At 44.6% G+C, this 24480-nt stretch overlaps 1 protein-coding gene across 5 annotated transcripts; it reads right to left on the bottom strand.

Moving 5' to 3' along the window:
* chico lies at positions 1-22554 on the bottom strand. Of its 5 annotated transcripts, none has more exons than XM_062556559.1 (7): positions 21696-22554; positions 8191-8291; positions 6127-6190; positions 1394-1438; positions 1199-1261; positions 669-761; positions 1-241 (listed from the first exon to the last, which is right to left on the bottom strand). In XM_062556559.1, exons 1-7 carry the CDS (start codon positions 21720-21722, stop codon positions 14-16), a joined length of 621 nt encoding a protein of 206 aa, XP_062412543.1. In that variant the 5' UTR covers positions 21723-22554; the 3' UTR covers positions 1-13. The 5 variants fall into 5 exon arrangements, with proteins under 5 accessions (XP_062412543.1, XP_062412559.1, XP_062412551.1 ...); XM_062556575.1 differs by having other exon boundaries at positions 1-238; positions 21696-22553; XM_062556567.1 differs by having other exon boundaries at positions 8191-8288; positions 21696-22553.
* Between the last annotated feature and the right edge of the window lie 1926 nt (positions 22555-24480).

The following is a 24480-nucleotide window of genomic DNA, read 5'->3' as shown; positions in this document are numbered from 1 at the left end:
CGTGCAGAAGCGTCTAGTCGGACTTGTCGCCGTCCTCATCGCGGTGGTTGTCGGGGGCTTCGCGGGCCGCCTTCTCGTCCTTGGCCAGGTGGGCCTGCGAGGCCAGGATGCTGGAGAGCGAGAAGAGGCCGCCGCTGGTGGACACGCTGGGCAGGCTGGGCGGGGTCAGGCCCAGGGGCAGCGGGGTCATGGGCAGAGCCAGACCCTGCAGCTGGGAGAGCTGGTGGGCCTGGAGCTGCTGCTGCACAACACACACATACACACGTGGGCATGTGCATGCACACACGCACACAGACACAAAGACACACACACACACACACACACACACACACACACACAGACAGACAAATACACAGATGCACACACGCACACACAGTCAAACAACCACACACATACAGACAAGTGTACGCACACATTCAAACACATACACACACGGCCAAACAACCACAGGCAGGAGAGAACAAAAAAAAAGTGCCGGTTAGAGGAACATACATTGTGGATACACACACACAAATAAGCAAAAAAAAAAGAAGCAACAAGCACTAAAATCTGGCTAAAATGTATGAGCAAACTGAAAAGACCAAACAGTAGCGACATATGAAGCTAAATATATCTATAAAAGAAGGCCACAGAAGCTTGCAGACAGACAAACCCACACACGGACTCACACTCTGCTGGCTGCCTACCCGGATGATGGAGTTCATCTCAGGCGGGGTGACCTGCTTGGCCCTCTCAATGGCCCCCAGCACCTGCTGCTGATGCTGCGGGGGACAGTGGAACAGGAGGCGGAACCATTACCAGGCAACCGATGCAAATATTTAAAATGTCACAATACTACTATGTGGTCACAATGTTATCGTTTATCATGATGGTAACCAGTAACTGCCACATTATTAAGCAAGCTTGGTGTTTGGTAGTCAACCTCAGCAACAGGATTAACTGCATCAGAAGTAAATGCAACCCAATGTAACACTTCCTAACCAAAGACCTGAAACCACCAGTGAACCAGCAAACAATGTCAAAGTGCAGCATGTAGCAGAAACTGTGACATTTGTGTGTAATCAGAGATTGTGAAAGCAATGCAAGTGATTATGTGGGCATGTATGTTTCTGAGTGTGTGTGTGTGTGTGTGTGTGTGTGTGTGTGTGTGTGTGTGTGTGTGTGTGTGCGTGCGTGGGTGCATGTGTTTTGTTCATACCTCTTGTGACAGGTAGGGCAGCACCTGAGCACAGATGCCATTTAGCCTCTTGACTATCTCAGCCTGCAGAGATCAAAACAAAGCATAAACCGACAACAAAGACAGGCATGAGAGGCTATAACCACAATCAGACATTTTGGGGCTACAGAAGGTGTTCAGTTGGGGCGGAAGAGTCTCAGCAGGTCTGATTCTCACCTGTTTGTGCATCTCAATGTTGAGCCCGTAGGACATCTCATAGTACTGTAGAGAGCAGAGGGAGAGAGGGATGGATGGATGGGGGGGAGAGAGAGAGGGAAAGATAGATGGAGAGAAAGAGGGAGGGAGGGCAGGATGGAGAGAGAGAGGGAGAGGGGGAATAATAAATCATGGAGAGTGATTACAATGCCAGTCCAGCCAGTCAGTCAGACACATGCGCGCACGCACACACACAGACACACTCTCTCTCACACACAGACAGACACACATACACACACAAACACACACACACACACACACACACACACAAGACAGACACAAGATAAACACACATGTACACACACGACTGACAAACATACACACAAACACGCACACACTTTGCAACACACAAAAAAACCCAGCTTAATAATAAATCACCAGTTAATCCTGATGGAAACAAAATTCATAATATCATTTATAATCATTAACAGTAATATTAACAGACATACAAAGCGTCAACAAATACATCACAACAAAACAAACAAACAAACTCAAAAGCCCATCTCCAACAAAGGCAGGTCATCAGCAGGGGATCCAAGGGAAGGATGGAGAGGTTAGTCATCACAGGGAAGAGGAGCCTCACAAAGAGAAGAAAAGAGAAAAGGAAAAAAAGAAGAGAGAGGGAGAGAGGGGGGAGAGAGAGAGAGAGTAGTGGATGAAAAAAACTGCAAGATAGACAGAGTGAGGGCAGGAGAAGAAGAGAGAGAAATTGGTAGAGAGAGATCAAGAAGAGAGAGGGAGAAGGAGAGAAAGAGAGAGGAAGAAGGTGAGAGGTGATAAAGAGGGAGGAAGATGGAGGGGGAGAACAGAGAGAGAGGGAGGGAAAGGGGTATGGGGGGGGGGGGGGGTAAATGGAGGAGGAAATTGCGGGGAGGGTGTGGGGTTCTGAGGGCATCCTGCCAACAGCATCTACACATTATGCCACCTCTGCCAGCAGGACACACACACACACACACACACACACACACACACACACACACACACACACACACACACACAATCATTCTCTCAAACATTCAAACACACACACACACACACACACACACACACACACACACACAATCATTCTCTCAAACAGTCAAACACACACACACACACACACACACACACACACACACACAATCATTCTCTCAAACATTCACACACACACACACACACACACACGTTCTCTCAAACATTCACACACACAGACACACACACACACACAATCATTCTCTCAAACATACACACACACTAGGGATGCAACGGTTTTCAATAATTTATTGAACCGTTCGGTTTGGCCTGTTCGGTTCAATAGACTCACCTAAACCGCAATATTTCGGTATACGCGACATTAAACTTTTTATTTAATACAAGGTTATTGCGCGCGCGTAGCCTGGGAGCGATAGAGAGGAGGGCTTAGGACCCGGGGGATGCGTTTTCTCTGACTGTTCAGCTTGCCTCTCGTCAACCTTGCAACAACCAATCAGAATTTTACTGAATTTCCCGAGAGCCAATAAGCGCGTTGAAATGCAAATGAAGGAGTCATGTGAGAAGAAACAAACTTCACCGGCGGCTGCATGATCATGGCGACATTTGAAGTAGCCCACGAACAAGACAAAAAGACCGTCAGTAAACAAAGCACAGTGTGCATTGCAAGCACTGCTTCACAACGATCACCTAATAAAGGTAACACATCCAACATGTCGGCCCACTTGCGCCTTCATCACCCGGCTGTAACCTTAAGTGGAGCAGCACGGAGAGTTTGCCACCGAAAACCCAACCATCCATTGCTGCAGCCTTTCGACAACAATATTCCTATAATTCCCAAAGACATAACGAATACGACGGCGTATTAGGGCCACGTATATATACTTTGTAAACACGCAAATTTGCCACTTTAGAAGGTCGAAAATTTGCCACATTATAAAGTCTGTGTGTAACAGTGTAACCGGTGGTTTCTGCCCTGCGTTGATTGCTCGCTAGAGTAGCCTAAGAAAGCGTGACGCCGACACAGCTGAGTGTATTCTCTGTTTGATAGTTTACTGGAAAATATTGTAGGGATGGGAGGTTATAGGAGATGGGGAGGCTGACATGTCATTCCAAACTCGGGTCATTTATTTTCCTGACGTTGTACATGCTAGGCTACGGGCAGCGGGAGGTGTCCACTCGAAAAACAATAAACTCACTGCTAAATCAGTCAATCGCTCGTCCACTCGTCAATCACACAACTCTCTCGCACACACACGCACACACACACACACACACACACGACAGGAGACACAGGGGAAACAGACACTTTGTGAAGTGGCAAATTTGCCACTTTCTTCTCGGAATATTGCCCCCCCCCCCCCTGACAACAGGTTGCAATAATGTTCATTTCATTGTTCTAATATTTCTAATGCTGCACTGCACTTTTGTCTATGTTTACATTTTTTACGTTCATAAAAGAGGACAGGGCAGGCACTCCCAAATCAAATATCCATTTGAAACTACACATAATACTACCTCACCAATTATTTTGAGAAGATTTTCAGAATTGTTCACTACTTTTTTGAGGGTGTATAACAGTTAAGTATTTTCTTTAAATGTGTGAAGAACAGTGAGTTTATTAAATAAATAACTACACATTACTTTATGCTGCACTGCACTATGGATAACATTGCCTGTTTATGACAGAAGGCAATGATGGTGTTCTTTTCTTTTGATACATTTTTGTGATTCTGCTTCATCTGTGTCAGGCTATGCATTTAATATTTTCTCTGCAAGTGTAAGTAGAAGCACATTGTTGATTTGAAATAGAAAAGGCAAATATAGCCTCCTGTATGCTAGAGCCAAGATAATATTGATATATTGAAACCGAACCGTTACCGTGGCCCAAAAACCGTGATACAAACCGAACCGTGGCAAAACTGTACCGTTGCATCCCTAACACACACACAATCATTCTCTCAAACACACACACACACACACACACACACTCACACACACACCTTCTCTCAGACATTCAAACGCACACACACACACTGATAAATACACACACTTACCCCAATACTACCACTCACAGGCATAAAATGCACCCTTCTACACAGACACACACACACAGACTTGTAAAAATGTACCCTTCTACACACAGTCCCCGCTTTCATTCAGATACACACATGCTTTCTCTCTCTCTCACACACACACACACACACAAACACGCCAAGCTCTCTCTCTTCCTCTACCGCAAACACAAATTCCCTCCTTCTCTAGATCACTCTGACACAGCCAGCATATTCTTTACACGCTCTTTCTCTGGATCGCTCTCACACAGCCAACTCAACACACACACACACACACACACACACACACACACACACACACACACTAAATAAATCACCCGATGTCTTCCTCCGTCCTCATCCAGCTGTCTGCTCTATAGCTGCTGATGTATTATTTCTTACTGTGTGTGTGTGTGTGTGTGCGTGCGTGTGTGCGTGTGTGTGTGTGTGTGTGTGTGTGTGCGTGCCGTGCATGCATGCCAATGTAGCTTGAAACAGCAAAAAGCTGTCAGATTCCCCAGCTATTCATATTGTTCCAGGCCAGAGACTGGGCTACCTTCTCTCTGTTCCCATACGGCTCTTGGCTTACGCACAGGCTTAGCAACAGCACCGACTGGGCCGCCGCAGTGCCACACTGTATGACTCATTACTACGCCTGAGCCCTTTATCCTACATCAAGCTAAATGGCACATAATTATACAGAAGCCCATATCATACTCCACGCAGCACACCAGGGCCAGTCCCCCACAGCCAGGCATGTCGTTTTTAAAGTACACTGAAAAGTATTTTGCAGGCTTGTGCACAATTCCGAATTTTTAGAATTGGCCTCCGTTCAATTCATGAATTGGAATTTGAATTGAATTGGCCCCACCCCACAGGAAGTTGAATTGGAATTGGAATGACAAGTAGTGGATTTCAATTCATCGTAATTCAAAACAATTCCAGTCACATAACAGGAAGAATTTGTTGAATCTCACATACATTACATTTTGAAATGTAATTTATTACTGTTTTAAATTATAAGTTGTGTATTTGTTGCGATCATATTTGACATTTTGTGAAACTTCATTGTTAAACACTACTACCCCTAAATGATGTAAATTAATTTCTTTGAATTTCATTACATTTAAATTCCACTTCCTTAATTCAAATTCCAAATTGTAATTCTGTATCCTGTTTTTGACCTAAATTCAAATTCAATTCAACCTCAAGAATTGAATTGGAATTTAGGAGTCATTCTCAATTCAATTCTGAATTTTGCACAAGCCTGGCATTTTGGGGGCTTTTTTTGCTTTTATGTGACAGGACAGTGAAGCCTGGCAAGTGAAGACCCAAATGTGGTCATAATGCTGTAGCTCCCTCTGAAGGGCTGACACTTTACAGAGGCTGGTATGACTAATGATAATCGCGGCACTGCGAAGGTGAGAATTTAGAATTAGGTTAAGGGCAGTCAACAGTAGTGTTTAAGACTATGTCAGGATCCAAACCACAATTGAAAAGGTAGTATTAGGCAGCGTAGGGTTTGAAAACACAAGTAATATCAAAACAAGGAGACATGGTAGGTAACAGACACACACAGACACAGACACAGACACAGACACAGACACAGACACAGACACAGACACAGACACAGACACAGACACAGACACAGACACAGACAAAATAACATACCATGATGTAGTGTCGCTGCATTTCCGACTTCTCACTGGCCAGCTTATCGCACTCCAGCTTCAGACTGTGGGAGTGACACACACACACAATTCTGTCAGCGATGTCAACCAACCTTTTTTTTCTTCCATAGGATTTTTGTCAAGTTTGTTTGTTACTCTAAAGGTACTCAGGAAAGGTATTTCCCATTGAAAAGAAAAAACACTGAAGGTGTTTTTATTCAAGCACAAAAAGTCACAACCACAATGCATCTCTTCTGGTGCTTTTGGGTCTATTTCAAAATGGTGGAGCGGTCTTTCTGCAGCTCGCCAAAGACATGACAAAGAACAGGGGACTACAGAATTTCTTTCGCTAGTTTACTAAAATAGCACTTATACCATTTTTCATCAATCTCACGTAGTGCAATTAACTTTAAATTCAATTAGCAAATTCTGGTGGTGTGTGCACTATCGGAGAACCCAAAGCAGCAATGATGATGATGATGACAACGAAAACTCATCTTAAAGGGGCTCTCTAAGTTAACGCCTTTACAGGTGTGCAATCACAACCAATTGCAGTTCAATTAAAATGTAAATGCAAAAATGCATTACAAATTCAAAATGAGCCATCTGTCAAAAATGCCACCAGAAAGAGTGAGTGGGCCCATGTATGTGTGTGCCTCTGCTAGAGTTGATGTGTATCTGTGTGTGTGTGTGTGTGTGTGTGTGACTGTGTGCCCGCTTGTGCGAGATGTTGCGGCCTACACTTTCACTTTTTGCCAGAAAGGGTTCCCAGCGATGTTGTGTTGCCATGACAACCAGCCCTTCAGCAGGGCTGGGGAGTGGCTACTGATTGGCTGTAGAGCAGCTGGGCCAAGTTGTGATTGGACGAGGCAGCTGGTGGGCGAGAAAGACAGCTCTGAGAGCAGGAGACAGCTCTGAGTGTCATTGTGAGTCAGGATTACACTGACGTGTATATGTATGTGTGTATGTGTGTGTGTAAGAATGTATAACAACATCACGCTGCCATGCATGTGTGGATTCATGTGCATCACCTTGATGTACAGTATGCAATTGTGACTCAGTATATGTGAACGTTCATGAGCTATGCGCGGTATTTGTATACGAGAATGAAAATATGTATGCGACGCGTGTCGAATTGATGCATATTTTTCTTTTTGTGGCCTTTTGTGTGTATGGCCCTGAAGTGTGTTGGCGTTTATGTTTGTGTGTGTTGTTAAACTGCTGTAGTGGCCAATTCCTCTACAGCCCTTCACCTAAATGTGGTTTCCTGAACAGAGCCTCAGAACAGAAAAGGTGTGTAGGTGTGTGCGTGTGTCTGCCTCATTGACACACACACACACACACACACACACACACACACACACACACACACACACACACACACACACACACACACACACACACACACACACACACACACACACACACACACACACACACACACACACACACACACACACACACACACACACACACACACACACACACACACACACACACACACACACACACACACACACACACACACACACACACACACACACACACACACACCACACACACACCACACACACACACACGTGAGTGTTAGCTGTTCTGCCCCAATGTGGCCCCACTGGGCCTGTGGCAGTGGAGAGGCCTCTGGCTGGTGCTGAGGCACAGTGCCACACTGTTCTCCCCTGTGGCAAAGGTGAGGATGACCGACGCACATCCTGCCACTAACCCTCTCAGGGTGTTCATCATCTACAGCTGGATAGCAATTCAATTACTACTGATTCTGATTTTGCACAATGGAGTGCATTGTAGGTATCCATGGTGACGCCTTTTGCAGGTCACCGCAGGTGCTCTGCTCCGTAATTGCTTGTTCTGCAATGCACAGTAGCTGCCATGTGCTGATACACTTGGCAGTGCATGCTTGGGTAATACATAATAGTAGTAACAAGTAACACATTGTTGGTACCTGCGCTGAGGTGAGCTAATGTGCTTTGCGGGTAGCTGCGCAAGCAGTGGGTGAGGTGCATTGTGGGTAGCTGTGCTGGTGTGCGGTGAGGTGCATTGTGGGTACCTGTGGTACTGTGCCTGCAGAAACTGGAACTCGTCCTTGATGCGGTCACAGGAGTCCGAGGTGGTGAACTTGAGAGGCTGAGAGGACTGAGAAGAGGCCTGCTGAGAAGGGGGCATAGTTAGAGAGACTGGATACACACACACACACACACACACACACACACACACACACACACACACACACACACACACACACCATACATACATATACATAACAAAACACACACACACGCATCCTAGAACCAAAATAATACACAGTTACCCTCTACACATATACACACAGACACTTGTCCATGTACACAGACCCTATATACACACAATATTAATCCCTGCATACACACACAGAGTCAGTCAATCGCAGGCAGAGCAACAAACATAACCGAGTGTGCCAAATGGAGTCATTCATGAGAAATTCATTGCTGCATTTCTTGAGTCCATTTTTCTGATTAAATCCACTCACAAATCAACTTATCACTCTAAAGAACCTACACACCCACACCTCTATTTGAATAATACACTACATCTCCTACTTCAGTCATAACACGTCTTGACCCTTCCCTCACCAGTAAGTAGCCTGGTGTAGGTCACCAGGCCAAACGGGGCCTGCACCCTAACACAACCGTTTTGATCAACAACAAGTACAACATAAAGACAAAAGTACTGCACGGTGGACGCCTGCCATTACACCCACAGAACTTCAATGACATCCCATTCTCAGTCCGTACTTATGTGGAGTTGGTCCCCCTTTTACGCTCTTGGGAAGGATTTTCCACAAGATTTTTGAGTGTCTGTTGACATGTCTGCCGTTTGGCCTGGCTCGCAATGTCTGTGCTAGTTCATCCCAACCCTGTTCCCCACAAGCAACTCGAGTTCTTCCATACCTAGATCCCTTCAACCTGTCCATATGAACCATGCTTTGTGCAATGCGTGAGTGAGGGGAAGTATTACTGTCCCCCAATATAGGGTATGTAAATATGTAAGAGAGCATCTTCTGGTCAGTTAATCCTGTGAAATTCAGTATAAATATGTGAGGCTCAAGGCTCTGTGTGGGTCCGTGTGTGTGTGTGTGTGTGTGTGTGTATGTGTGTGGGTCCGTGTGTGTGTGTGTGTGTGTGGGTCCGTGTGTGTGTGTGTGTGTGTGTGTGTGTGTGTGTGTGTGTGTGTGTGTGTGTGTGTGTGTGTGTGTGGAGGAGGGGGCAGGTCAACTGCTGGAGGGCAGCTAAATCAGGTGCCCCCTGCTGGTTTGTTTGTTCTGACTGACTGCATCCCTCTGGGGCGTCTTTCTCTCTCACACACACAAACAAACAAACACACACACACCACACACACACTCTGCTTCTCTCTGCTGATGCACTTGTAGTCACAAGACTGCTGAACCCCCTACTCCCACGCATACACAAACACAACCGCACAAAGACGCTATATAACGCAGATCTCAGCACCCTCTCCTGAGTCATTCTAGCCACTAGTAGTAGGCAGATGACTGTTGGTGGTATTGCAATCTATGGCCTTCATACCCTGTGTCTGGTCACCACATTGGCCCTCTGCAAGAATACCCTCCCTGCACATAGATCAAAGTAGGCTTCCTGTTTATGACTTACTAACTCCCTAATATAAAAAAAAGAACATGTGAACATTTCAACACTGATGATTATGTGCCCTATCAAAATAACTTTCCACATCCATGGAGTCCACGACCCCATTGTCGGTCCTCTGACGCTACAGAGAAATGCTATAAACTGTGAAACTCTCGGAGACACCCGTCATACCGCAAGAATCTCACACCGCTGCAACCCTAGTGGGGGGTGAGCATGCTCTCCAACACCACTTCACCATTGGTTAAAAAACAAACTCATCAAAACCTCGTGTGTCCTCATCAGCAGCTCTGTGATTGGTGAGGTGTCTTAATCAGCAGCTATTCCATTGGCTGGCAGAGGAGTGTTGGGAGCGGTGGGGGTACCGGCCAGAGGGGGTTCAGCAATAGTGTTCACAAGCGCTGTGGGACTGGCAGGGATAAAGCTCAGATGTTTTCCCCGCGGGCTTTTGCCTATATTTCTTTATTTGTTTGTTTATTTATTTATATATTTATTTATTTGCCCTCGTGGGGGTATTGATTTCCTGGAGCGAGGGGGGGCTCACTGCATCAACAGTATTGATTTGAAACGGGAGTTGTGTGTTTTTTGAAAGAGTGGTATTGATTTTCAATGGGAGGTCGGTGTTGCTCCAAAAAGGGGAAGAGAGAAGGGGCAGGGAGCGATCACCACTTCTCACATGACACTTTATAAATTCAGCCCTCCTCCTCGCAGTACAACCCTCCATGTACGTGTGTGTGTGTGTGTGTGTGTTTTGGGCGTGGTGGTGGAGCAGCAGTAACATCACCGCACTACAATCAATCAGCCCCGGTTTGATTCCCAGACCTTTGGATGAAAGGGATTGCTAAATACCAGTTAACTAATAACTTTACACAACATTTGATGATGCATGTGTGTGTGTGCTAATCAATACCAGGATAGTGTGTGTCTGTTCAAATATCACCCTGTTCCATTCCTGTTATGTATGCCATGAATGCATTTGTGATTAAAGGGTGTATACTTTTAATGGTGTGTGTGTGTGTGTGTGTGTGTGTTCTTCTAGTGAACTTTGTGTGTGTGTGTGTGATCTGTGTGTGATCAAACCACCCTCTCCCACCATTAAAAATCAATTAGAGAGGCCGACACGCAGATCAATTCAGGCGGCGACCTCTGACCTCCAACACTCCCCCTATCCCCACCCCCTCTCGTCAGGGTCTGCCCTCGACACGGCCGCTGCTTTGTGATGATAATGAGGAGCGTTGCCCTGGGTGACCAAGACATCTGCTACAACACACACACAAACCATTTCAGTTTGTTGAACAGACACACAAAGAGGATAAGAGCTCCTGTGTTTGAGAGACAGAAAGAAAGAGAGTGTGAGGGTGTGTGTGTGTGTGTGCACGTGTGCTCAGGTGTAAGTGAAGGTAGTGAATGTCTTTGTGTGAGTGTGAGTGTGTTCAGGTGTGTGTGGATGAGTGATTGAGTACAAGTGTGTATGTTTGTGTAAGTCGGGGTAGTGTGTGTGTGTGTGTGTGTGTGAGAGAGAGAGATAGTAAGAGTGTGTGCATATTTAGGTGCAAGTGTCTATAACTGCTATCAGACAAGTCCGCATGTTCTGCAGATATCAAGCGGTTGGGCCATATATCTGAACATAACCGGACATTTGGAACTCCAATGGACGTTACAGTAAATGTGCTCATGTCTGAACAAGGTGAAGAACGTGCAGGGATTCTGTTCATATGCATGTTCAACCAGATTCTGTTCATGTGCATCGGTATCGTTATACATACCAGCAAAAAGTCAAATATGTTCGGCTTTCGGGTGAAATGTGTAGGCCTTTGTTTCAATAAATTGCTTGAGATGAGGAAATCACCACTGCATGCTTTTACTTAAATGCCCTACTTTCGTGATATAATACCACTGTAGCTTGAGCTTTTTGCATTTTCCATACATTTGACCTGAAAGACAGAGATCCCTAACTTTTTGTGAGTAGTAGTAATGTCCGCATGAAAACATCACATCTGAAATCACCTTAAGGTCGGACCTCCATCTGACAAAGAACCGCATACACTGCGGAGGACATGCCTGAAAGCAGGCGACATGAGAAAGAGAGCGCTATGTGTTGTGGTTGAGTAAGACCATCAAAGTGGCGCCTCCATCACCAGAGATCTTGTGTTTGCGTTCACACACAATTAGCACGACAGCAAGGTGATTTCCAGCTCGAGTTTGAACACTCGTTGTGCAACGATGTGTGAACCCAGACCACAGTGAGTGTGTGTACAGATCTAAATCCCACACAGCCACAACAACCATGTGAAAGTTCTTCTAAATGTGTGTGTGTGTGTGTGTGTGTGTGTGTATACACACATGTACATATGGGGTGTGTAAATGGGTATGTCTGTGTAGATGTATGGCTCCACACATGAATGTACCCAGGAGAGTGTGTGTGAGTGAGATTTGGTAGCTACTCTGTGTGTCTGTGTGTGGCAGTTGGGGCGCTTGTGAAAGTGTGTTTGTGTATTTGGGGTTTGGTTAAATGGCTACATGTGTAAGTGTTTGCATGCATAACTGTACTTATCTATGTGTGTGTGAGAGAAAGAAGGAGCTGGAGGGAACGGTGTGTTATTATGTATCTGTGTAGGCAGGGGGTGTAATTGTGTTTCCGCTTGTCGGTCTGTCTGTGTGTGTGTGTGTGTAAGATGGTGATAGAAGGGGGTGTTTTATGTGTGTGTGTATGTGTGTGTGTGTGTGTGTGTGTGTGTATGTGTGACCTGCAAGTGTGTGTTTTGTGAATGTGTTTGTGTGGTGGCCATCAAGGAGGGAGGAGGTGAGGATTTTTGTTCATGTCAGGGGGAGGAGTGTGAGAGAGTGAGTGTGTGTGTGTGCGTGTACGTGCGTGCATGACTGGAGAGTGTGTGTGCGTGTGTGTGTAAATGATTTAGGAAGTGTCATACAGAAGACAGTGTATGTGTGTGTGTATAGTGTGTGTGTGTGCCATGTGTGACTGGGGACATGTGTGTGTAAATGGTGTGGGGAGTGTTTTATGTGTGTGTGTAAGGGGGAAGGGAGTGTTTGTTTAGTTGAGTGGGAGAGGAGGTGCCTGGGGATTGACCCTTGCTCAGCTGGGGGCCCTGTGCTAATTCAGCCTTAATAACGCTCACCAGCCCTCCCCTACTGAGTGTGTGTGTGTGTGTGTGTGTGTATGTGTGTGTTCTAAAGTCTCTGTTGTCCACAGCTCAAGATTCATCAGGACTCTCCTACAGCATGCGTATGTGTGTGTGTGTGTGTGTGTGTGTGTGTGTATGTGTGTGTGTGCACTTTTGCACTGCACAAAGAGAATGACCAATTTCACACACAGCGGGAGAAGTCTGCACTCTTCTTGTCCCTCCTCTCATCACTCATGCAGAGAGAGAGAGAGGGTAGAGAGAGAGAGCGTGTGTGTGTGTGTGTGTGTGTGTGTGTGTGTGTGAGAGAGGGTAGTGTGTGTGTGTAGCCGTTAACTGACTGAACGCCGCCTCATCCGCGGCTAGGTTTAACCGGCCATTCCCCGGCTAGGTCAGTGAGGACAAGAGGCGCGATATTCCAAAGCCGCCTCGGTGTAGGCGTAAACATGTAAGAACTGGGTGTGAAGTTGAACAGTGACGTACAACAACATAGGCGTCGAAGTCTCGTGACACTACTGTCATTCTCAAAACAGCGGTACAGCTCTCTGTCAAGTTCTCTGCTCCTCCGTTTGATATTTCTAGCTCTTCTGACTAAGTTTACTCTACTTATCCAAACTGACGACATCACCACTGTCACTAGATATAAAGCAAACATTGATTTTCACTCGGTGCTATTCACTGACCGTAAAAAAGTGTCATTAGTAGCCTATGCAGTATGCACCTGTTCTATACAGTCTGGTATGCACTGTTGTTTGTGGCTAGCTAGACTTGCTAGCTCGATGTGACACAATATTGTAGCGCGGCTCGGATATGCTTGTGTTACGTTCATGCAAGGGGGAAATGTAGCCTACGGCTAGATGGTTAAGCAGCCTGTTGTCATAAGATAGTTGACGGTTACGCATTATATAGGTGTACTAGACCAGCTGATGTGTTGTGGGATAAGGGGTTTATGTTACGGGATGCCACCCATGTTGTGGGATATAGCCACGGGGATCTTAAACAGGCCACTTCCATGTAATGTCATTCCTCATATTCATCTGGTAATAAACATTTCCTAACAGAGTAATTCTTGCCTCGTCACAATATCAACTCTCCACTCATTCCGCTTGGACTATGCATTATACCTTTCACTGCCTCACGTCTGCCAGGTTCCAAACTGTCTTCCTAACAGCAGTTACAATCAGTATTTTTGTGATAACAACAAAACAGCTCTGCAAAGTTTAAACCAACGATGCTAATCGCGACTAGCGATTAGCCATTTAAAATGCAGAGCCTACCCTCATAAGGAGACCTCTCCAATTCAGAAAAATGCATTAAACTAAAATTGGACAACGTTGTTATGTTTCTTAAACCTTAGGGTGGGTATGATATAGGCCTAGCCTACATGCTTTAACGAAATACGTTGTCAATGGTTATTTGAGCAAGCTAGCCAAGGTCTAGCTAATTCATCCTGGCTGTAGATAAAGCAGGATGGCTATGTTTTCCCAATATGTTAGCAATTAGCCTAATAAATAAATGCTGAGATGTTTGGCGATTTAATTGACATTTGAAAGAACAGTGTGCTAGATGGACCACAAGGACCAGTGTTAATATGTGAACAGTATGATGATCTGACAGCTGTGCTCATTATACAGTCAGTCAGCTGTTTGCTGATTTTAAGTCTTTCAGCAGTGTGTGCACAACTCTCGTTGTTGACAGCTCCGCCCATGTCTCAGCTAGCCGCCGCATAGCCGGCTCGCGTGCTCACTGCAGTCGCCCCGGCGATATGTGTACCCTCAGGGGAGGACAATTGGCAGCGTAAATCACCTCGGCGATTAGCCGGCTATCAGTGAGTACAATCGGGACTAGCCGGCTAAAAGCCCGTGCATCGCCGGCTATCTGTGCAGTCAGTAAACGGCTTGTGTGAGAGAGAGAGAGAGGGTAGTGTGTGTGTGTGTGAGAGAGAGAGAGAGGGTAGTGTGTGTGTGAGAGAGAGAGAGAGAGAAAGGGAGAGATGAGGTAGGGAAACAAAGAGAGAGGGAGGGTAGAGAGAGAGCATGTGAGAGGGGGCAGAGGTAGAGAAAATGTGTGGGCGTGTGTTTGGGGTGGGGGTGGGAAAAGAAGTGTGTGTGTGTGTGTGTGTGTGTGTGTGTGTGTGTGTGTGTGTGTGTGTGTGTGTGTGTGTGTGTGTAACCCAGAATGTCTGGAGATCTGTGGAAAGGTGAATAGAAAGGTGAAAGACAGGAGGAGCGTGGCTACCATTGCTTTCCAGTAGCATTCATAAGATGAGTAGCATGGCTCAGTGTTTGATTTGTGGTAGGAAACTACTTTTCTACTACGTTTACATACCAACAGTATATATAGGTATATCACGGCATATGAACTTTTTTGACTGTAAATTTACCTTTTGGAAATGTTAAGAGCATCTGTAGCAATTGTGCGAAATGGCCTGGTGTTCATTCGCAACAGTAGCTAAAAAAAATGAAAGACTAGAAATCTGGTGTATTGACTGATTGGTTTAAACATGCCTCTCATTGCTGAAAAAGACTTCTCAGGCATCACTGTGAAAGTGTCTGTACCATAAATGACACAACAATACATAGCCTACACATCATGTCTTCTGGTTCCACTAAAATGCAGACCAAATGCAAAGAGGGCATCTCCTCCGGGATTTTCCCAAAACCTGTTAGTATCAGAATCAGTGTAGGTGATCTGGTGGCTAAGATTAAAATCTGCAGACTACACATAATCATCTTGCAAAGACATGTTTGGATATGGGCTAAATCTCATTCTCACCCCAAAAGTCTAAGCCATGGAACCTTCAAAGACTTAAACGGACATCTGCTGATAAGTGATTGAGTTTGAAAGGCTGTAGGGGTTCAGAATGCTAATAACTGGAATGGGACAGCACATGATGTGACCCATCTTTAAATCAACAACACCAAAAGCTTGTTACAAACATGTTTTCGTAATATGGCAGTTACTCACTGCTGCTTTACTGAAGCTTCCCGTCTGGGTAACCCAGTGTTTCACATGACAACGCTAGATGTTGTAGGTGAGTCCCTGTTGTAAAGTCAGCATGAATGCCAATGTATGGAAAGGGCTCAGATAGTCAGAGAGCAAAGCCCTCGTGCACTTCACGATTTTACAGTGGGACAGCTCTAAGCCCTTACAGACTTACTGGGGAACGGAACGCGCATCCAGGTCTGAGTCTGCGTTTGGGGAATGAGAATGGGCCGTGTCCTTTAAGGGCCGTGGCATAACAAAGGGCAGCGGCATAGCGAAGCTGCCAAACACGGCTGGCTTAATCGGAGCCTCTCTCTGTAGGACCCAGTGTTGTTCCTTTGGCCACGCACAGCTTGATCCCTACTAGCACTGAGGGCACCCTAGTCAGGGTGGCTCTTTGTCTGGGGAACAGCCAGCGATTAGAATGACAGACAGAGAGGGGGGAAAAAAAGCACATGGTGACGGCAAGACGAAGAGGACAAAAAGCACAGCCGAGTTCATGTCGGGGTTCATTCGGCCTCTACAGATTGTGGACATTTTCCCTTTGTCTAGGAGTCTTTAGTAGCCCAAACTCAGAGCATGATTATAACCCTATGTGGTGGGGTTTGGGAGAAGGAAAGTACCCATCGTCATTTTAGCCTACTTTCCAAACCTGGATTCACTCATGTCTTAAGGATGTCAGCGTATCATTAGAGATCTCAAGGGTCCAAGGAAACGCATTTGTTTCTTGTCTTCTTTTTAAAATGTATATATATACTGTACATAATTTTCTTAAATTCTTGCTTTTGTACACGACTACAAATAGCCTGCTTTAACTGTGCCATGTAATGAAGCACTGTGATGGGGCTCTATCATATAGCTCATGACTGACTCCACTTGCTGTAATTATGATGGTGATTTCGAGGACTATGGCACGGACTATGGAGTGCGTGTGTGAGGGGGTATCCTGGTGAAGAAAGTGAAGATGGTAGTGGTTGCCTTCTTACTAATGATTCCTTTGAGTGTGACTGACGGCTATAACTATGGTGCTGACGCACAAGCTGGATAAGGACATTACAATGCATGAGCATTGAGTAGTTACGAATGAAGCTTCAATACATTAAGGATTTTTACTGAGAGCCCCATGTTATTCAATGACAAAACAATTGTTTATGATTATGCTTATGATGAAGATCGAATCATCATTAGAGTGATTAGCAAGTTGAATGCAAACAGAAGAGGAGGGGATTGTGACTTGAGCTTATAACATCTGGCTGGCAGAGGACGTCCATCCAAATGGTTAATGGTATGGAATGTGTTCTTGATTGCATGAGGCTGTGACGACGCTGATGAGTTTCAGCTCAACATTTGCTAAATACAGTATGTACACACTTGGGAAAAGTCTAGGAATCTACTCTTCGTACAGTAATAGCATGTGAACACTAAACAAAATTAAATACCAATTTGGGAACAGTTTTATATTGCTACAATAGTTTGAGTAGTCACGTGTGTGAACGTAATATGTCATTAAATGAAATGCATTATACAAAACTATGTTTTCTGCCTTTGCTATATTCCAGCATCAAATACAGGCCTATGATGGTCAGATGGTAATTATTCTACACTCACAGTGCCAAATGAATGATGAGGTATTATGGTGGAGATAACCATTCTCATATTGATAGCTGCTATAAGAGAGACCATTTCAGGGGGCACTAAAGTTGATAAACCAACCATCTTCAACAACAACAAAAAAAAACTGTATCCCGCTGGTCAAAATGTGTTCAGCTCTCTGCAACCTGATCAGTTGAAACTACAACAGCATTACTGCAAAACTCTATCTTCTACAGGGCCTGTACTTTCTGCAAGCACCCAATGTGCTTTACAACCAACGTGACACATTCATTTGTTCACACAGAAAAATGGACGTGCACACACACATTCATAGTACACCAGCGAAAGCAGCCAAGCAAGGCAGCAAACAGCTCATCAAGCATAGTCAAGGATACGGCCAGCGCCTTTCTCAAGGACACGTCAGCACAAGGGCAGAAGGAACCATGCTGGAACCAGGAACCAGGAAGTCCGCTACCACCTAACTTGCTAGGAACAATATACTTTGAAGGTAACATGTGTATCTTATTTTAGTTTAAAGGGTTAACAGTTACCTGCAGCATTTTTAAAAGTGAAAAACACTTAACCTCTTTGTTGTAGAGATATCCATTGATTATCGCATTCAAAACAGCTAGCTTGCGCCATTGTGGCATTAAATAGGCCTACAATGCAAGTCAATGGAAGACTGCATGAGGTTGCGTTACAGACAACTTTAATTGCACAAAATTCCACAAAGCTCGGTGCTCCTCACGGCCCCCTGGTGGTCCGTTCTGTGGGCGCACCGAGGGAACTCGTGAGCATACACATCCCTAGCCCCAATAATTGGAAGTGGCTATGGAATCTGTTTTGATATATTGCAGTGATTTGTTTCCTCAAAGTCAATCAGCAACCTTTCACCAGGAAATATATTCATGGTACACCCAAACTGCTACAAAACAGTGCGTGCATAACAGGTAGCAAAACTAGCTATTCACCATTCCTCCTAGATTGCCTTACATCCCTGAATGGTTATTGCAATGGCGGTAATTGTGGCAGCTCTTCATAATAAGTATGTGTGACTGCGAGTGTGAGCGTGTGTCGAGTGAGGTAGGGGTGTGTGTGTGTGTGTGTGTGTGTGTGTGTGTGTGTGTGTGTGTGTGTGTGTGTGTGTGTGTGTGTGTGTGTGTGTGTGTGTGTGTGTGTAAGGGGGTCAGCGGGGAGGGGAGGGGGTCACGGTAGAGCAGCTTAGGGTGCTGCTTCTCAGCACCGGGGGCTGTTAATCCCTGGAGTTAATCTGCTGCACAGGCTCTAAGGACTCCAACAAGCAGCATAAGGCTGTGCAATTGGATTACAGCCACAGTCGCCTCGGAAAGGGGAAGAGAGGCATGGGGGGGGAGAGAGAGAGAAATAGGAGGGAAGATAGAGAGAAAGGGGAGGAAACAGAAGAAGGAAAGAACAAAAATTAGTAAGTTCCTGGGGGAGTCCGTCTTTTAAATGCACACAGACAGGCAGGCGCACACACGCACACACACACACGTGCGCGCGGGCGCACACACACACACACACACACACACACACAGTGAGAGACAGAGAAAGAGAACCACACACACTCGCATACTTGTAGGCTGTGGTAGGGAGTGGCGCTATGTGTGATATTTCTCTGAGCAGCTTTGTGCTGTAATGATATGGCCTTGCTCACCTATGCTGAAACACACACAAACACACACTGCAGTTCTGAATTTCACAGCTCCAAAGACGAGGGAAAGACCAGGGTCTCTTGATATCTGTTCACAACTTTCTTAACGGGTGTATGGGTTTATCATTCCGACAGGCTGTGCATTTTCAGACGATGATGTGATGATATCGATGTGCCAATTACAGTTGCATACCAACATCAGGACTAAATAATAAGGCAAGCAAAGAAAAATGCTCTTTGAAAAACACCCTTCATTTTCTTTCATCAACAGGACAAATTGATCATATAAATCAGAGCGTATGTTACAGCCTCATCAAGGATTCTAGCCTAATGCTCAGTCTGGTCCCTTCTACAACACAGACACCTTGACACACATAAACGGAGAGAGAACACACTGATATTTCCAAAATCTTGGCTGGATGAGCCCACCACCCCACCCCACCCCACCCCACCAAACCAAACCTACCATTCACCCATCTTGAATGAGAATCACTCTCATCATATCTGACTAAGAGTAGAATTGGTGTGGAGTGAAGACCTGCAGATTGCTGGTCAGTACACACAGCATGATTAGACTATTCAACTCCACAGAGGGAGATGAAGTTAGCTGTATGGAGGAGCGAGTGAGTCGCCAACCTAGACCTACTAACTGTTAACTGGACCTTGTGGTTGTTACAGACTCATCCATTGTTGTGAAACATCCACACAATCAGTGCTCTAGACTAGTGAATTGTCATGTTGTGCACTACATGGCGAATGCTGTTTCAAAGAATGCTTTGCTTAGAGCCAGTGAAAAAAATTAGGCCCACCACCAGAGCCACTCATGGCTCAAGAGCAGTATGAATACCAAATGAATTTCTGCCAACTGCACATGAAATTCTTGAAACAGCCATAGGAGATTGTTTAGCCTGTGAATAGCAAACAACTGATGCATAGTTGAAGCATCACGTGTGTGTTGTAGGACATAGAAACCATACAGATTCATAATATTTGAACTTTAGATTTGTGTATAATGTGGTATAATAATTGATCAAAAGTTATCAGTTTCGACATTCAACATGAATGTAGCCTATACTGCTATGTGTTTACGTCACAAAAATCATTGCATCCTGAAGAAGACTGCTTGTAATCATTTAGGAAATGTGGTCTATAAACAAGAACGATACTCAATGAACAATTACATGCACCTGGGTGTTTAGTAATACACAACACCCCCTGGGATAGCGTGCCGAACCGATCCGCCTGTTTACTGCGAACACCCGCAGCGCAAGGGCCTCTTCCCCTAGCACCAAGGCGGCCCTCTTATAAACAGCTGAGCACACTCATGCCTCGTCCACGTCCATTGTGTTAGTTTGGGGAATTCATCAATTAGTGGACTCATTAACCCGTATCCCCCTCCCCCACCTCTCTCGGGACAACATACATGGCCCCCCACCTGCTTCCCGACTCGCGGTGCCCACGTTATTTGTGTTGTGGCTACCGTTCCGCGCGCTGGCAGAGCAGTCTTGATGTGGTCCTCTGTCAACACCATGAATCGCTGTACTGCCTGGAGACTCGTTAGACACGAAATACCCGTAGCGTGCACAGAGCCATCCGTGCGAGGTGCCTATTAAAATGCCTTTGATCCTGGAGGCTGTGCCAAAACAGAGGGAAGAATCGCGACCGCAAGTCTTCCCAAAAACCAAAATCTTGCCCCGAACAACCATTCACACCACAAGAAAAAGGAGGGTGGGCATTAATATTAAGCGATATGTCAGTGTTTTGTTTCATACACGTGATTAAAGTTTGGGACACAATTGCGTAGAGGTAGGGGATATAGGCTATTGTAACTTGTAACGTTACAGCATTCTATCCAAAGCTGTGCATGACAAAAACCCTTACGCTTGACAACAAAAACTGGTGAAACAAGCGGCAATATTGGTCCCATATTTGTATTGTCCCAACCACTTTCGCAGTCTCCAAGAGTAACGTGTTAACGTTAGACAACGTTGGACATCAACATGAACAAAAACAAACCAAATGCTGTGCTCAAATCCAATATGAGAAATTGTGAACTTACAGACAGAACACCTCAAATGATTCGATGTAACAAGCTAGCGCATAAAGCATTTGCTCATGCTACCTAGCTAGCAAATCAAAGGTGGCGATTTTCCCTCAAATACAGCAGTGCAAAACCAGGTCCATGGCCTTTGAGGCGGCTAGCAAGCTATCAGATATTGCTTTAAACTGTGAGCGAGGCACGTCGATAAATACGTCAGATATTATAACTTAAACCACACGCCTGTCGGTAAATAAATAGAGGTTAACATTATTTGTAACAAACAATTTCCTGGCAGATTGCACACAACCATTCAATTGACAAAGCACCTAAAAGCTACATCTGGCTTAGATTTAGGCAGCCCCTAACCTAGCTGATAAACCTAGCTAGAGAGCGCAATATTGGGAACAAATAAAACAGCACAACTCCATTTGGCACACAGTTGGATAATTGCAGACTAACGTTACAATATTATTTACTTACCGAGTGTCTGGATTGTGGAAACATCATGTCAGTTTCTAGCGGTATGGCTACTCCTTTGCAAAGTAAATCAAATTAGCCTGAGGATGCAGTCCTTTTCTTTATCTTTAACGACGGGCAGATTTAGCGAGGTGATCCAAAAAGTCCTTTATCTGCAAGTCCGGTTTGCAGCTATTATAGTTCGTATACGTTAGCGTTATTCTTCCTTGAAACTAATAAAAGATATGCCCAACAGTGCCTCCACAATGGACAAATATCTGCGCCTTTTGCTTTGGCTACGATTAATTCTTAGCTAACGTTTGTCGTTAACAACACGTATAAAAATGGCTCAGGTTGGCCAAATTGGTGGGATAACCTTGATATTTTCAGCCAACCGCAAGAAATGTCACGATCTCAGATTTCAGAGCTCAGTTCTGTATAAATGGAAAACTGAACAATCACACAGGAAATCGTCCAAGAACTAGCTCGCGGATGCTAAGTTAGTCATTCGTAGCATCCATTTGGCTGGCTAGCTAGCTTTGTGAACAGTCATCAAGTTAGCAAGCGATGTGGCTAAGGTTATATCACTAGCAAACTGCTTTCAGTCTATTCAGAGGCAGGTTTGACCCAAATGTGTCTAAGTCGAAAATACAGATCTTGTTTTAAGGCCTTTTGAAAATCCTTTGTTGAATCAGTCTCTTGTCCCTGGCGTCCGGTTGCAATCCGCATCTAGTCACATAGAGGCTTGTGCTGCTGGAGTGGAACAACCATCTCTTTCCGCTTCTCTAGCTACAAAATGTACGAGCCATCGAGGAACGAGCGCCCCATGTGATGTGGGATTGAGGTGGCGCTCGGAAGGCCCATTTTAGATGTCAAATGTATAAAATTACAGTTTGCGGAAGTGTTGCTGTTTAATGTGCCCCCACTGGAATGTAAGCGGAACTGTGTTTCCACTGCTTGCCCTCTTCAGGGGTCACGATCAGTAAAACACAACTGCACACAGAATCAGATGAGCAAATTACACCAAAATGTAGGCTATTTTAAAATAAAATATCAAATCCTAATTTTAAGTGTATCAACATAAACTACAATATACAATAGCCACGCTAAAATAAAATACTCAAAATACATAGGCCTACAAATAGGCTACTTTTTCAAGGGAGCATGAAATCACTGCATCTAATCTTCACAAATATTAATATTATATTTTCTCTGGCACAGACAACCAACAGATCAGTGCTTTTACAGCTTAGCCTTAGGCTATGAGATGTAGAAAAGTCACAACTTGTCTAGTGGTAGTTAACTAACCACTGAAAGGTCTGAAACATTCAACCCATGGCTTCAAGCTGTCCTACACTATGAAGGCTACACTGACATAGCTACTATGAAGAAAGAATCTCTGGCATTGTTGCATAGCCTAAGCCCAGAATGTGTGATATTGCACTGCAATTGATCAGGTTGGACCATGGCGACCCTTGTAGTTGTTTTTAAAGGTAGCCTACCCTTTTTCTATTTCCAAAATCATTTTGATGGCACATAACCTCATTACATGGTGAACAGCACTTCTGCCACTGTCTGAGTGGCCCTCTGTAGGCAATTACTGACCTGCCAACATTATGGTTTCGTGTAGGAAACCAGTCAGAGGCTATGTTTTGCACTTTATGATGTTATCATCACAATCAGCAAAAGTTGCCCATTCACCCTATTACACGGCAAACATGGCACGGCAAGCATTTTGTAAGAGCGTAATTATGACAATTATATTGACGTGCTGAGAATAGCCAGTCTGTCTAAAAAAAAATATGTATTTGAAATGCATATTATAGGCCTCCTCCATGCATGGTAGGCTACCCTAAATAATTACATACAGTACCTAATGTGCATTATGAAGCGGTCATGTCTGTATCGATATTGACTGAGTATTAAGATAATAATTCACCATAAATACCACACTGTTCTTCTTACAGGTGACATGGACCTAGCCTATAGTTTTGTGCATTTATTCTTTTCCCCTTGTGAAAATCACTGTCACAGGCTATCATCTTACACAGTCTTCTGTCTCTTCAGTTAAAACAGTAAAACTCACTACTTAAATCCAAGACGCAGTTAGTGTTGTATTCAAAAGTGCTTTCATATTCTTTATATGCTTTTCATATTAATATTTTTTTCAATAACTTCCCAGCTATTGGTTGCAGCCTTAAGAATGCACATACTCTCAAAATGAACACACATCTTTTGTATGTCGCTTTGGACAAAGGCGTCTGCTAAATAACCATAACCATAACCATAACCATCTCTGTTCAGATAGGGAAAACACTGTTTATGTTGATCCATTGCTTTTGTTAATTGTTACATAATATTTGTTGAAAATAACACAACTTGTGTTGTTTTTAAAGCAATTACTAAAGCACTTTTCCTCTGTTGCATGCACGCTATTTGTTTATCTGGCAAATAATGTTGCATGATTTTATGAAAGTACCATGTATTGTGACATCGAAGCAAGTAAAATTTGTAGTTTCTTATGCCTCATCCCATTGAACTACAGGTCCGCTACCCGATTTGGTAAAGTTACATAGTGCGGTTATAGCCAATAGAGGGCCGCGAAGCAAATGTGGAAGTGCTGTTCACCCTGTTACGAGTTGATGAACCACTGAAATGATTTTGGAAATATTATTTTAAGGCATGAAGAACTCTTTAGTGTTGCTTTAACACATCTCCGTCTCCATATATAACAACACAGTTTGTGTTGTTTCTAACACATTTGATTTGAGAGTGCACACAAAACACATGTGTTGCAAACAACACTATC

This window comes from Sardina pilchardus, chromosome 2 (assembly GCF_963854185.1).
Source record: "Sardina pilchardus chromosome 2, fSarPil1.1, whole genome shotgun sequence".
NCBI classification, from domain to species: Eukaryota; Metazoa; Chordata; class Actinopteri; order Clupeiformes; family Clupeidae; genus Sardina; species Sardina pilchardus.
The sequence above is the reverse complement of the archived record's forward strand: the minus strand, read 5'-3'. Positions and strand labels throughout refer to the sequence as shown.

Excerpts from the sequence above, each read along its gene's own strand:
- chico (XM_062556559.1), bottom strand. The coding sequence starts at position 21,722 with ATGATGTTTCCACAATCCAGACACTCG. Across the intron at positions 8,292-21,695 it reads TTCCACAATCCAGACACTCG|CAGGCCTCTTCTCAGTCCTC; the intron begins GTAAGTAAATAA and ends CCCCCTTCTCAG. Across the intron at positions 1,262-1,393 it reads ACATTGAGATGCACAAACAG|GCTGAGATAGTCAAGAGGCT; the intron begins GTGAGAATCAGA and ends TGATCTCTGCAG.